At 43.9% G+C, this 14,632-nt stretch overlaps 1 protein-coding gene across 1 annotated transcript in view; it reads left to right on the top strand.

Annotated features, from left to right (window-relative positions):
- The window catches only part of IGSF9 (immunoglobulin superfamily member 9), a 641,834-nt gene that overhangs the window by 410,742 nt on the left and 216,460 nt on the right, over nt 1-14,632 (top strand). The window contains 1 exon segment of the mRNA XM_078669195.1: nt 3,786-3,936. Coding sequence (XP_078525321.1) covers nt 3,786-3,936 — 151 coding nt within the window.

Raw genomic sequence — 14,632 nt, 5'->3', positions numbered from 1 at the left:
AACATTATCTGTTATTTGTTACATTTACAACGAAGAGGACGGCCCTACACGTCTATTCGTTTGCACCTTGCAGCGTTAGCTGCGTACTTACAAAATAGGCAACATCTGTCACTATTCAGAGTTCCAGAAATCAAGGCCTTTATGGAAGGTGTAAAAATGGTAATACCACCAAGGATTTCTCCTGTCCCAGTCTAAAATCTCAACATTGTCCTCACAAGGCTCATGGGTCCACCTTTCGAACCATTACACAAATTCCCTTTACAGTTTTTCTCATGGAAAGTCGCTTTCCTCATTGCTATCACATCACTGAGGAGAGTTGGTGAGCTACAGGCAATAACGCTAGAAGAACCATTCTTTCAGCTACACAAAGACAGTGTAGTTCTCCGCGCCAATCCCAGATTCCTTCCCAAGTTAGTTTCTGCTTTTCATATAAATCAATCGGTTGAGATACCAGTTTTCTTTCTTCAACCTCGTTCCGTAGCAGAACGCGCTCTTCACATGCTAGATGTTAAAAAAGCTTTATTGTACTAAATACATAGAACAAAAGACTTTCGCAAAATAAAACCACTATTTGTAGCATTTGCTCCACTTCACAAAGGCAATCTTATCTGTAAATCTGGTATTGCGAGATGGATTCTTAAATGCATTTAAACATGCTATGCTAAAGCCAAAATGACTTTGGGCCATATGTATCAAGCTAATTAGCATTCACAAAGGCCGAAATTCTGCGAATTTCGGCCTTTGCGAATGCTAATTAGACAAATGGTATGTATCAAACATGTTTGATACAAAATAAGAAATAGCAAAATTTGCTATTCCTTATTTTGCGATTGCACTTAAGGAATCGCAAATTTTGCAATTCCTTAAATGCAATGTATCAAACAAAAAATATGCAAAAAATGCCATTAAGGATTCACAAATTACCACCAATTTCTAGTTGGTGGTAATTTGCTAATTCTTTTCAAAAAGCTTTTTTCCAAAAAACAAAAGGTGCCATATGACGCCCATACAGGCCCTTAGGGCATGTATGTGCGCCATATGCCCCCAAATGTCTTTTTCAGGGGTGCAGCAGGGTGTTCTTGGGACACCCCTGCACCCTTGGAAAAATTCCTAATTTGCGATTAGCAAATTGCTAATCGCAAATTGCACTTTCATTCCTATGGGCCTCCTGGCCCATGGAAATGGATGGGTAATTTGCGATTAGCAATTTGCTAATCGCAAATTAGGAATGCTAAGGATTCGCTATTGAAAAGGGATTTTGTACATACATACCGTTTTGCATTTCCTAAATAGCGATTCCTTAAAATTCGCTATTTAGGAAATGCAAAATAGTTCGATGATACATATGGCCCTTTGACTATACCGCCTAGAGCGCATTCCACTAGCAAAATAGGGGCTTCTGTGGCATTTTTAGGTAACATCCCTTTAGCTGATATATGTAAAGCTGCTACATGGTCTACACCACACACATTTACACTATTGTGTAGATGTGTTAGCACGACAACAAGCTAAGGTACGCCAAGCAGTACTTAAAACACTATTCCAAACACCGGCAACAGCTACAGGTTAGCCACCGCTTTGGGATAATACTGGTTTTTAGTTTATGCAAAGCATATGTATCTACAGCATTCATGCCTCAAACGGATAATGTTACTTACCTAGTAAACATCTGTTCTTGGCATGTGGAGCTGTAGAATCACATGCACCCACCCGCCTCCCCGGGTACCTGTAGTTGTTGCAGTTCTTTATTATACATTTATATGCATGGACATCTCTATACTACACTTACTTACTCCATTCTCACCTTCTTGTGGGAAAACAATCTAACAATGGAGTTGATGACCATGCGCACTATCACCGAAAGGAGGAGTCACCTTTCCTTGTGACTAGGAAAGACTTCTTCGAAGAAAAACAACTTGCAAACATCCGGACCCAACACTAGATGGCAGAAGTATGTAAAGCAAGTGAATCTATAGTTCTACATGCCAAGAACAGATGCTTACTGGGTAAGTAACATTATCCTTATCTGTTCAAGCTGCACGCTTCTCTTCGTCCTCTACTCTTCCTCGCTTGGGAAAGCAGGAAGCACACAGGAACCCCTAAGCCAGTCACCAAGCTAATGTCACCATGGCAGCACCGTTGTGATTGGTCTGAGCGCCCTGGTTCGGCGCACAGACTGTTACTGCAAGCCTGTGCATGGTCTCCACTCAGGCTATGCATTACAGCCCGATGGAGAACATGCGAAGTTCGCATGACTGTTTGGCTAGCCCAAGACGGACAGCCAAAATGCCATGCACACTTAAGGTGGATATACCACTCCTCCTCCTGCACTGTGACAGGAACCCATCCCCACCCAACCTGGCTCGGTAGAGAAAAATAAAATGATGATAACATCCTGTTATTATCATTTTATTTTTCCTTTGTTGCACTGCTTAGAAGCAGTGGGGCGACGCTCCTCCATCTTAGCGAAGGAGTCGCTGCTGCACATTGTATTACTGACATGGGCACAGAGGCAAACATGCCCTTAGAGGCACACTGAAAGTGCTCCATGAAAAAGTGGCACACTGTCAGTGTCCCCCCGCCGTGGGCAGCCATCTCGATGAATGAAAGGTGTACCACGGACCCCCTCAGATGTCGCCCTGCAGGAAGGTGCATTCATTCACTTCACCCACCTGCAAGGTCATCTCTAATCCCTCTTGAAAGTGCAGGCAGGTTACTGCCTACACTGTGAAATACGGAGCAGCTTTTAAACAGTTGCTCCGTATTTCACCTGAAAGTGCTTTCCAACGGCAGCACCAGTTCGCCACTGCCCTCAGGGCAGCCTAGTCATCATAATAGGGTGCAAATTCCCTGTTTGCGCCCGGCGCAGAAAGCGTGCCATGATGAAAACAGGGATTACGCCCCCTTTAAGTAATACTGGCCTGGTAGTCTTGTAGAATGATTGTAACAAGCTGCTGGCTGCAGCCATGTTCGTATAAACACATGGCAATGTCACTAGAGTCACAATGACAACTCACCCCAGGCAGCTGTTTCTTTGCCTGTTTTAGAATGACTGCCAGATTACTTTACCAGTGGATAAAGTCGTAGCTCCTTCTATTCCGAGACACCACAATTTCAAAGATATTCCTGTTTTGCAGGGTAAATCTGGTATAGATTCTCATTTTTTGCATTGTCCTGCTGTATGCGTATTAAGCCCGAAATTGTATGAGTAGACCCACAAAAGTGTGAAATTATTTGATGACGCAAGTACCCAAATTGTGAATTCCTCGTCATGTTGCTGAAGCACCACAACAACCTGTTCCAGCACCGTCTGTTTTCCTCCTTTGAGTTCAGCCTCACATTTTCCCACAGGTCAGCACAACTCTGGAGAATATAGAGGGGAACAGCGTTTACAACGCAACTTTTACAACGAAGTACTTTTACGACGCAACCATTACAACGCAACTTTTACAACGATTTGCGCTGGGGGGCGCTCTAGGATAGGGAATAGTTTTAATTTACTATCCAACACCTTCCCTACTATCCACGGGGACTGGAGTTGGAATAGTAAATTAAACTATTCACTATCCAGCGCCCCCCAACGCAAGTCGTTGTAACGACTTGCGTTGTAAAACTTGTGTCGTAAAGGCATGCGTTGTAAAAGCATGCGTTGTAACGACGTACATCCGAATATAGATAACTATCACTGTCTGCTACTGAGGATTTATTTTTGAATGAGCAAGTCAGTTTTAGCAAGTGTTTCTGGACCTGTTCCCTGATAAACTGATTGATTTTTGGTATTGCAGCTGGGCAGCCCAGGTAGGATTGGCACCCACACTGATACCAACAACAGCTTGGTATTGAGGCCCCTGACCAAGGAAGAGCATGGCATCTGGGAATGCAGTGCAGCTAATCGCGTGGCCCGGATCAGTACACTGGCTTCCATCTATGTCCTAGGTAAGGTTCTTGTTGCTTTTTATTACATGTGGGTTGGAGCTTTATTCAGCTGGTTATTGGTTTTCCTCAGGTTTGATGTCATTAGCTCAGCTCCACACCATTGTTAGATGAAAGAATAGGCATGGCAAACAGGAGTGGTGTTCATATAGTGGGAACTACCTAGTCTTTTTTTCAGGAGTTCTGGATGCGCCTTAAACCGTTTGGAATGTGACTCATAAAGAAAATATTTCTCAGACTTTGACCTTTTATTTGATCAAGCGACCAACTTAACTTCTTCTGCATAAGGAAATATTTTGGTGACTTTTGCAACACAAAAATCCGCAAGGAACCATTTTGCAGGCTATCGTCTGCTGCCCATCCCTCATACCCACTTACTTTCTCCCAAAGCAGGCAGCTCCCACCAACAATAGGTCTTCTTGTGAACACGTAAGTGAAGGGTGTAATGTTGGATTTCCTGAATTTCAACAGCATCATGTTCATTGGTGGGGTTCCTTTTAAGACATCATGGTTTTGACGTGGCGCTGAATGCCCCATTTCCCTGTGATCTGGCTTCATTACGGCAGTAGGGTAAGAAGGCCTAGGTACCGGAAGGGAAACATCCTTTTCGACGCAACTTTTACCACGCAGTGCCTTTACGAAGCAACTATTACAACGCATGTCATTACAACGCATAGCGCTGGGGGGCGCTCTAGGATAGGGAATAGATTTAATTTACTATCCAACACCTTCCCTACTATCCACGGGGACTGGAGGTGGAATAGTAAATTAAACTATTCACTATCCAGTACCCCTTAACGCTATGCGTTGTAAAAACTGCGATGTAAAGGCATGCGTGGAAAAAGCATGCGTTGTAATGTCGTACATCCGTACTGGAAATCTCTGACAGACAAACATTGCTAAATGTGCAGACCGAGATTAGATTCTGCAACTCCAAGACCTATTATCGCTGTTATTTCTTTGAGAAATTTCATGGCTATATTTTCCCGCGCAAAAACGAGATGGGTGTTTTATTTCCTCTTTAAGCAAATATTGAAAGTATAATCTACATAGTTATGGAATTCTCTTAGCATCTCATGATGTTTAGTCAATATCACCGGCTCTCTTTCCTTAGTAATGTACTACATTGCATTTACAGAATATAAATGTAAATTAACATTACAGTCTTCATATTATATGACATACTGTTATGTCTTTTGGGACCACACACACAACCTCTCCCTCGCACTCTCTCTTTCTCTCTCTCTGTGTATCTATCTCTTTCTCCTGGATCTTTCAGTGTTCAACATAGCGCTATTCCAATATCCACACAATTTAGACCCTTCTGTGAAGCAACGGTATGATTGTTGTGTACATGACTTCAGGACCTTTCAGTGATTAGCTTTGTCCGATTACTCTGTCCCAACATGTTGGGATCTTTCAATGTTCAGGGCCGCGTTATTCCTACGTAAATAAATACACTTCAGAAATACAATGTTCAGAAAAAAGTGTTTCTCATATGCTATTGAGATATATCCACATTTTTGTTGGCTAATGGCTACTATAGTATTCAGAATGAGTATTTCAAGACTTTTGTTCTGTATATTGATTAGGGGAAGCGTTCTTCTAAGATTGGCATTATTGTTGATTTGGGGGTAAATAAATCCTAATCATTGCATTCAGTTTATTGTAGCATTATTGGGCATTCGCAAGACATAATTCATGTGTGCCTTTGTGACTAATGTCTGTTTTCCCTATCTGGATCTTTCAGTGACAGGGACCTTGTGTCTTGCAGACAGCAGTGTAATAATTGCTGAATCTATTTTATAGGCATCTGAAAATGTTTCGTTCCATGGTTTTCTATGCCATCCACTAGTCTACGCTTAATCTTCTGCACTAATCCCAAGCACTTGCTTCTAGTAAAGTCCAGATCGCTTTATTCACTAAAAATGTCACTATGAATTTTGTGGTTTGGTGTCCTCGAAAGGGCCCCGACTATGAACTGTTATTGCATCCTATGCCGTTGCTGCATTGTTTGGATTCGGGTGAATGTATTGCAGCATGACGTGCTTCTTCCAAACCAGAAAGTGCATCTCTAAAGACTCTTGGTGCATGGGCGTCCGCAGAAATTTTTCCTGGGGGGGGGGGGGGGGGCAAAATGTTAACGTCATCACCATCCTCAGACATGAGGTGTGCCAGGTGGGGCACAAGAAACACTGGGGCGCAGGAGGAGCCATGGGGGGCAGGAAGCAGGCCGCATATGATCTCATACCCCATAGAGTTGTTGTGCCACAGCCATCTCTTTCTTTTGTGGCACCCCAAAATCCATACCTGCCCTGGTCCCTAAAATTATCCCCTAGCACCCCAAAACCCATACCCACCCTGAACCCTAAAATTACCCCAAAATCCATACCTGCCCTGGTCCCTAAAATTGTCCCCTAGCACCCCAAAACCCATACCCACCCTGAACCCTAAAATTACCCCCTAACACCCCAAAACCCATACCCACCCTGAACCTTAAAAGTAACACTGCCCCCCAAAACTCATACCTGCCCTGAACCCTAAAATTACCCCCCTGGCACCCATAACCCATACCCACCCTGACCCCTAAAATTGTCCCCCTGGCATCCCAAAACTCATACCCACTGAACCCTAAAATTACCCCCCTGGCACCCCATAACCCATACCGCCCTGACCCCTAAAATTGTCCCCCTGGCACCCCAAAACCCATACCCACCCTGAACCCAAAAATGTCCCCTCCTTGCACCCCAAAACCCGTACCCGCCCTGAACCCTAAAATTAACTCCCTGATACCCCAAAACCCATACCCACCCTGAACCCTAAAATGATCCCCCTGGCACCCCAATCCCTAACCCACCGTGAACCTTAAAATGACTCCCTGGCACCTTAAAACCCACACCCACCCTGAACTCTCAAATTACCCACCGGCACCCCAAATGCTCAACAATACATTCTGATTGTGTATCGCGCCGTCTCCCTGCTCAGGGAGGATCTGCTGGTCCGGATCGGCTCGCCCTGGTCCAGTTCTGCTCACCCTTCTCTGGAGCTGTTCTGCCTGCCCTGTCCCTCTTCCAGACCCACCGAGCCTGCCTCCTTGCACACTGCCTGGACCTACTCTGTCTGGCCTGGTTCTTTCTCCTTTGGACCCGCTGTCTTCACTGGCGGAGTTAGAACTTAGGTCTCACTTCTCTGAAGCTGCTCTCCCTCACCCAGACCCCCCACTCGCCCTCCACTTGCTCTCTCATCTTCCTTCCTCCATACTTCTCAATCTCTTTTCCCCCACTGGCTCTCTCTCTCTTTCTCTCCCCCCTCTTCTTTCACTCTCACCCCCACCGTATCCGTCTCCCCGACCCCACCAATTTTGCCTCTGTCACCCCTCTCTCTTCCTCCTCCTCATGTCGGTAATAGGGAGCCCGGGCCCTCTCTGAAAATGCGAGCTGAAGGTGACTTTAAGTGTGAAAGCACCAAGGTGTGAACCGGAAAAGAGGCGAGGAAGGGGTGGCCGGCATGTAGAGGGTCAAAGGGGCACTGGCTCTCACAGAGGTGAGACGGGACGGGGAGCAGCCCGAGGACAAAAACAACACCAGAGTAAGATACAGACGATACTCTTTTATTCAAATGTGACTATTCTTTCTGCTTGGTAATTTACTTAACAGCAACTGTTCTAGGCAGTCCATCACTATACTTCAATAATTATTTGAAAAGACTTTGCCTCAATCTTGTTATGGTGTCAGAGCGCGCTATAAAGTCCGAGGTCTCCTGGCGCTTCTGACTAAATTATAAGATAGAAGGGGGAGAGGGGGCAGAGGGTACTCAGAAGGATCTAGAAAAGAGCAGAGTCTCCAGGTGTTGTCTAGATGTGACATGCGATGAGATGCACAGGAGTTCACAGAGAAGAGAGTGCCAAAGGGACGGTGCAGGAAAATGAAGCCCGCGTCTTGTCCTACTGAGCCCTGAAACGCAGGAGAGCTTCAGAATAGAACAGAGAGTGCGAGCTGGAGAGGAACCGTGGCTGGAGCACCATGTGTAATGCATAGTGGCTTGGGTGTCCGCAGGGGGCAGGGCAAGCTTTAGTGCTGGTGGCACCCAGTGCGATAATGTTAGTTGGCGCCTCCAATGACCACCTCCACCACAGATTCTCTCACTAGCACCCTTTAACAGTGACCAAGACTCCATAACCACTCTCTCTCAGATGCATTGAATTCGTTATATAGCGCTACTCATACCATTAAAGTATGTCAGAGCACTTTGCATCACACACACATTACACAGACAATCAATCATCACTGTAAATCAGTGTATAGGAAATGTTACATTAGTCAAGGGACAAAGGGGCATATTATCAAGGCCTAGCGATATTTTTATCGCCACGTTTGCATTCATTTTTGGACAAAATGCGACGATAAAAATATTGCTTTATTTACAAGAGCACGCTAACGCGTGTTCAATGGGATTAGAGCTGGTTTCAACATCGCATCTCCTTGCATCGCTAATGAGATGCAAGGAAGTCGTGCCCCGTGAAACAACATGGGATATCATCACTAACTCTGATTCTCTCTATTTTCAAGTGTATCGCTAACACACATAGCGATATTATAATCAACGCTAACCGGGTTTTTCGCCGCTTTGTAACGCCTGTTATTTTCCTTACTAAGCCATATCTATAATGGGAGATGGATTGTAATGCTGAGTCCATGTCTCCCGTTATAGATTAGGTTTTCCATAACGCAGTTTTCTATCGCTGGAATTTCAGCGATTTCGACTCTTTCCGCCCGTTTGCCTGGATTTCTATCACCTGGGCGATGTGCCTTGCTGATAGAATCCGATAGATGTGATAGAATCCGGCGATATGCGGCGTTAATTTTTTGAACGCTACACACAGCCAACGATAATTATCGCTGGTCGTTGATGATATGCCCCTAAAAGTGTAGGAGTCACATGTCATCCATACTGGTAGGCAGTATAGTTTAGGAGTGCTTGGTGTGGAGAAGCACAAACTCAGGGTCGAAAAAGAAACAGCATAGTTGGGAGTTTTCTTTAATAATAAGACTCCATTTCTACCCAAATTAACCCCTTTTGCAACATTAATCAATGTTCTATACTTAGCAGAGTGTATGCACTTCTATGAGGAAAGTTAATACCTCACTATTCTATATTAGGACTTTCAGTTATAAATTGCAAGTAAGAAAAGGATGGGTCTTTTAAAAGCAGTAACCTGCTGATCTATTTACATTAAATGCACTCTTTAATCTACTTGGTACACGTTCTTTGCAGCAGACATATTATATTAAACCCTATGTACTACCTTCACAAACATCAAAAACCTCAACTACACAAAACTGATCTCTGGCCAGGAAGAACATTAATCACAGGAGTTATCTTACATTTTTGTGAGGCCCCGTAATTGCAGGAGGAAAGGAACATGCAGCAGGTGCTTTTAAAATCATAATTAAGTTGGAAACGCGGCACCCCCAGAAAGCCAGCACCCGATGCTATGGCACCGGTCAGACCACCCTAGAGCCGGCCCTGGCAGGGGGCAAGAAGGGGTGCTCCGGGGGGGGGAGGGGGGGGGCAAGCGCCCCTCCTTGCCCCCCCCCCCCCCCCCTGCGGACGCCCATGTCTTGGTGAGAATCTAGAATTTCAGTGCCAAAAAACAAAGATTAGACCGGACATGGTAACCGTATTCTGAAAGAGAATTTGACCCAGGACTGAAGAAGCTGACACTAGTGACAGATCAATGGTTTCATGCCAATGTGCTGGAATTGTGGAGGCAAGTCATTATGATTTTTCTAACTTGACTTTTGGTTTTTTTTTCCACTTCGGATGCAGAAATGCTGACATAGATAAACTATTTTATACACAAAGAAACGATAAATGAAGCACCAGTACTAGTAATGCTCAAACAGCCAGTGACCTGTCTCAGCATTCACGACCTGTCAGTGTCTCAAGTCATGTGTGATTTGGAGAGTAATACTTGTTCTGAGGGCACTTCACTGAGAGAGATCGAGTTATGTTATGATGATCAGGGAAGCCATTACTTCTGTAGCCAAAAATTGGCTTAAACTGGAAAACAGCTTGCATTACCCAATTAAAACGATGAAAATGCAAAGCAGATGTTTAGTGACCTACTTACCGAAGGCTTGAAAATAATGAGCAAACCATGACACGTACACAGTGGAGTGTGTCCAAGGCAGATATACAAAAGAAAGAACCAGCAGTTAATAATCCCATAAACATAAAGGTCCCATCAAAAGGATTGCATTGTAATCATGTATACAGGGTCCTAACAGTGTCTGTTAGGGTCCTGGCACAAAGATCTGTTAAGACTCAGCTTCCTTGTCCTGAAATCAGCTTATGACATTTGCTTCTTTTCATCTGGTTTACAGCTGATTTAAGCATTTGGCCGCTGCCGCCTGCTTCTGAGCCCCCCCCCCCCCCCCCTACATCTTTGCAGGATGAGGGGATCTTGGAAAGAATAACTGAACAAGCGATTAGGGTGATCCTCACTCCGACTTTGAATTTGCATTCAGAGACAATTGTGGAGTTCTCACATTGTGCCATGGACAGTGCTACATAAAACACACAAACTCAATTGAGAATGGACCCTAAAGAACAGAGATCCCACCCCCTACTTTTAGTAGGGCAACATGAATCGGCTTAGGATGAGATGGACAGAAAGACCTGTGGAGCTGGCTTGCCATGTATGTAGCTCGTGACCTTGAAATATCAGTAGGGGACATGTCAGTTCCAAGTCTGGCCTGAGCTTTTGAGGAGCCAGAAGCACTGTAGCAATACGTTAGAAGACACCATTGCCTATGCAAGGAGAGTATGGCAGCGCCAGAGTTAGTCACGTCAGTACAGTACCTCGGAAAGGCTGCCAGGGATGCTACAGATTGAGCGGCACGTCTGTATGTTGCCTCTCTCCTGACTGGTTTGTGTGTACCTTTTACAAGAGCACCATCACAATCGCCACGTAGTTTGGTGTTTTGTAAATCGCCTGGGAAGAAGCAGGCACGCGCACCTGTGCGCCTGAGTGGTACTAAACCTGGCAATATTTGGCAGCCACCGGCAACCCCAGAACATGGCCTAATCCCTGCTGATGAGGGGTAAATACCCCGAAACACGTATCCAGGGATGGCGAAGATAGCGAAGATAGCAGAGAATCGAAGAAGATGCATCGCGGAACACGAACTACACTTACCACAGTCCTTAGGGGCAATCCCGCTGGTGTGTGAGTAGTGTGCGACCCCACCCCCAATTGTATGGATTGATGATCTGCACTGTTCCAGAACCCTCAGCTGCTGGTCTTTGGTCGGCAGTGAAACGCCCCTAGTACTCCAAAGCATGAACCCAAATAATGCCTTGCACTTGTACAGACAACTCAGAGTGTTTCACATCTATGTTTTTCCTATATAGAGAAAGTCACTCAGAGTCCATGACTGCGGCTTTTTTGACCAGTCCGTTAATTTAACTCTGCATTACATACATCTATTGCCTGTGTTCACCTCTCTGCCCTGGATGCTCTGTTTCTGCCTGGTATCTTGACATCCTGTCTGTCTTTGGTTTTTATTTTCAGTTGCGAGCTTTATGGGCACCACCTGTGAAAAGTAGGTTTGTCAGCAATGATCTAGTTTTCATTAGCTGTCTAATTGCTGCAATTAATACAACCTTAAATGGAGACTTAGTAAGAAAGGCACCTCTGCAAATTAACTGCCGAGAAACAGCCTATGCTTTTCTAGCCAAACCCTATATATTTATCCTGTGGACAACCGTGTGGAGAAATGTCTTATTATCGAATACTTCCGTACTGAAAGGAATTACTTACAAGAAAACAAACTTTATGGACCACATCTGTACATAAGAGGAGCCCAGATTCTGAGTGAATGTGTAAAGACTGTCAATCCGACCACCAGAACCAGAAAAAATAACGAAAGCATGAAGACATTGGATACACTTACCATAAATGAGAAGTTAATATTTAAAACACAGAAACTTCTAACCTGAAATGTACGATTATCCTTATGTTTACCTCTATAAAATAGTCCTCTGCTAAAAGTGAAATGACAGGAAAATAGCAACCCATTTCCTCCCGCAATAGGACGGCACACCATGCCAAAGAACAAAGCTAGAAGAGGTTTCTCCCAGTTTCGACTGGCTGGACAGTTAAACTGGAATGTTACGCGAGTTCCGTGCAGTACACAGCTCAGAAATATAAGGTTTGGGACTACACAGTCATTGCTACACCACATGAACTATACCTCACCCCTTCTACGCGCAGTGCTCATTAGCTTTTGTATAGCATCGCTTCTACTTTAAATATTAGCTTTCCTAACAACACCTATCATAGCTATAATGACATTTTTACTGTCTGAGTGGTGTTGGGTCTTCAACAGTGTGGGGTATAGGACTATTATCCCCACACTGCAACGTGTTGTGAAGGGAGGCTAGAACAGGATAGGGCAACCCGATAGTTCCTTAGAGACTGGGTATATTCAATCACAAATTATAACTGTACATAGGGGAATCATTCAATATCATTTATCACTCAAAATCTTGTCACAATAGTGATCATATAGTATATCCATACAGGGAGAACCAAGTTTATACCAATGGTTATTTAATTCCAAAAGGTTTTTCAAATGTGAATTTCGAAACTGGCAATAGACATACTACTGATGTTTAACATTCAGTTGACTGTAGTATCTTGAACACCTTTTGCTTACAAAACATATGGAAAATGAAACACCATATTGAAGGAACTCGAACAAAACATTGCATTTGATTTATGTTCTGCGTAATCAGTTTATTAATATAAGCAAAACGATGTTCTTTCGTCGACGTTTCGGTCCCACGACGGTCTACAAGATCCCAGAGACCATCATCAGGACGGTATAAGTTGCACATCCAAATCTAATATAATACAAAAATGTACATACTCAAAAACCCTGTATATACAAAAAGGTATTGGCTGCTTCACACTCAAGACAACAGTGGCCCACAAATAATCCCAGTGAAGGCCTAAATCATGCCACCTCTCTTATATGTACCAAAAGAAAAGAAGAGTGAAAGCCTTCAAATCACCCATAAAAACATCTGTGTTAATGTTTTACAAAGGTGATGACGTTTTAACACACTAGCTACCAAAGCCAACTCACTTTGTCACAATATCTCCAAGGAATGTCCCAAAGGGGACTATCCTTCGTAATTCTTCACTTTAAAGCGTCTACAAGAATAGAAGAGAGCCCAACCATTAGGTGAGCCTGCTCTATCCAAATTTTAAACTTGAATGTATCTATTCAGAACTCCATATATACAATACTTACATGTCTTCCAATGTATAAGACAAACAATAACCTAAAAAACATTGAACAAAACCACGTATTTTGTTAACCTAAATATCCGTAAAAAGTACTAAAAACACACCCATAGTCACCCAAGAAGTGCCGGTATATAACTGCATACTCACGAATCTTTCGTATTTGTACAATGTGTATTTTCCTGAAAGTAATACACAAAACTAAACATTAGCAATGTCAAACCATACACGAAAAACCTCAGGGTAAAAAGTCTACCATGACCCCTTGAAACGTACTTTGTAATGTGGAACCGGCAAAAGCTCTGTCCTGTGAAGGGAGGCTGTCAGTGCTCAGTACTCAGTACTCAGTTTCTGGAAGGAGCACGGGAAGGAGCACCTATTCCGGCCAGAGTGGGAGTTCAGTACTATTTTCTATTCGCCTATTGCTTTGTGTAGCTTGTGTAGCCCAGTCTATATGACTTGGAATTTGGAACTGTCTCTGTACCACTCTGTACCACTCCGTATTAAGTGACTATATTACCGGTCTGTCTACCTTAAATTGTTTGTCATTTTGTACCGAGCACCACGCCATATTACTACATGAGTGGAGATATCACTAGGGTGGGGAGCGCGTTAATACCCAGCGCAAGGGAAAAATTGATTGATGCTCTGTCTACGTTCACGAGTAGGGGTTTCTACTCCCTCTTTTCTTTTTAAAGTGTGTGATGAGTAAGGGTAAGGCACTAACTGGGAAGGAGGTGGTGGGAACGCTTGATGCCTTTCTGACAAGAGCAGAATCGGCACTAATGCATGAAATAGCATTAAACTAACGCTGACTTTCCCTTGAACCCATGGTAAGGTCATTGCAAGTGAATTCAGATGTATATGACCTAGCTGGCATTAATGGCCAGAACAAGGAAATAGCTCCAACCCTGGTACTTTTGGACTCACAACCCACAGAGGTAAATCTACCAGATTGTAACCAGGGACAACAGGAACCGATTGAGCATAATCCAATAACTTCTAGGGCCAGGGGACAAAAATCTAAAATTAATCAATCAAGACCTCTTCAACCACCTGCCAAAAAAAGAAAGGGTCAGGGGGCAGTCAGACAGGTTTCTGCAAGGGGGGGGGAAATCAAACTCTTAATTCGAAAGTGACTATGGGTCAGCTAAACACCGTTTTGTCAGAGTCAATCCCTGTAACTAATACTATCCAAGAAGTCAACACCGGAGAATTCTGGAATAAAGTTAGAGAGATCTTTACAGATTCATTAAAACCTGTGCTAAATATGTTGAGTGACATGGAGGGTCGACTGTCTAGCATAGAGAAGCAATTAAATACCCAGACTGGTACATTGACTACTAAAAGGAATACCCATGTACACGTTGAGCCTCCCCAGTG

This window comes from Lissotriton helveticus, chromosome 12 (assembly GCF_964261635.1).
Source record: "Lissotriton helveticus chromosome 12, aLisHel1.1, whole genome shotgun sequence".
NCBI classification, from domain to species: domain Eukaryota; kingdom Metazoa; phylum Chordata; class Amphibia; order Caudata; family Salamandridae; genus Lissotriton; species Lissotriton helveticus.
Note: the sequence above shows the minus strand (reverse complement) of the source record. Positions and strands in the feature narration are given on the sequence as shown.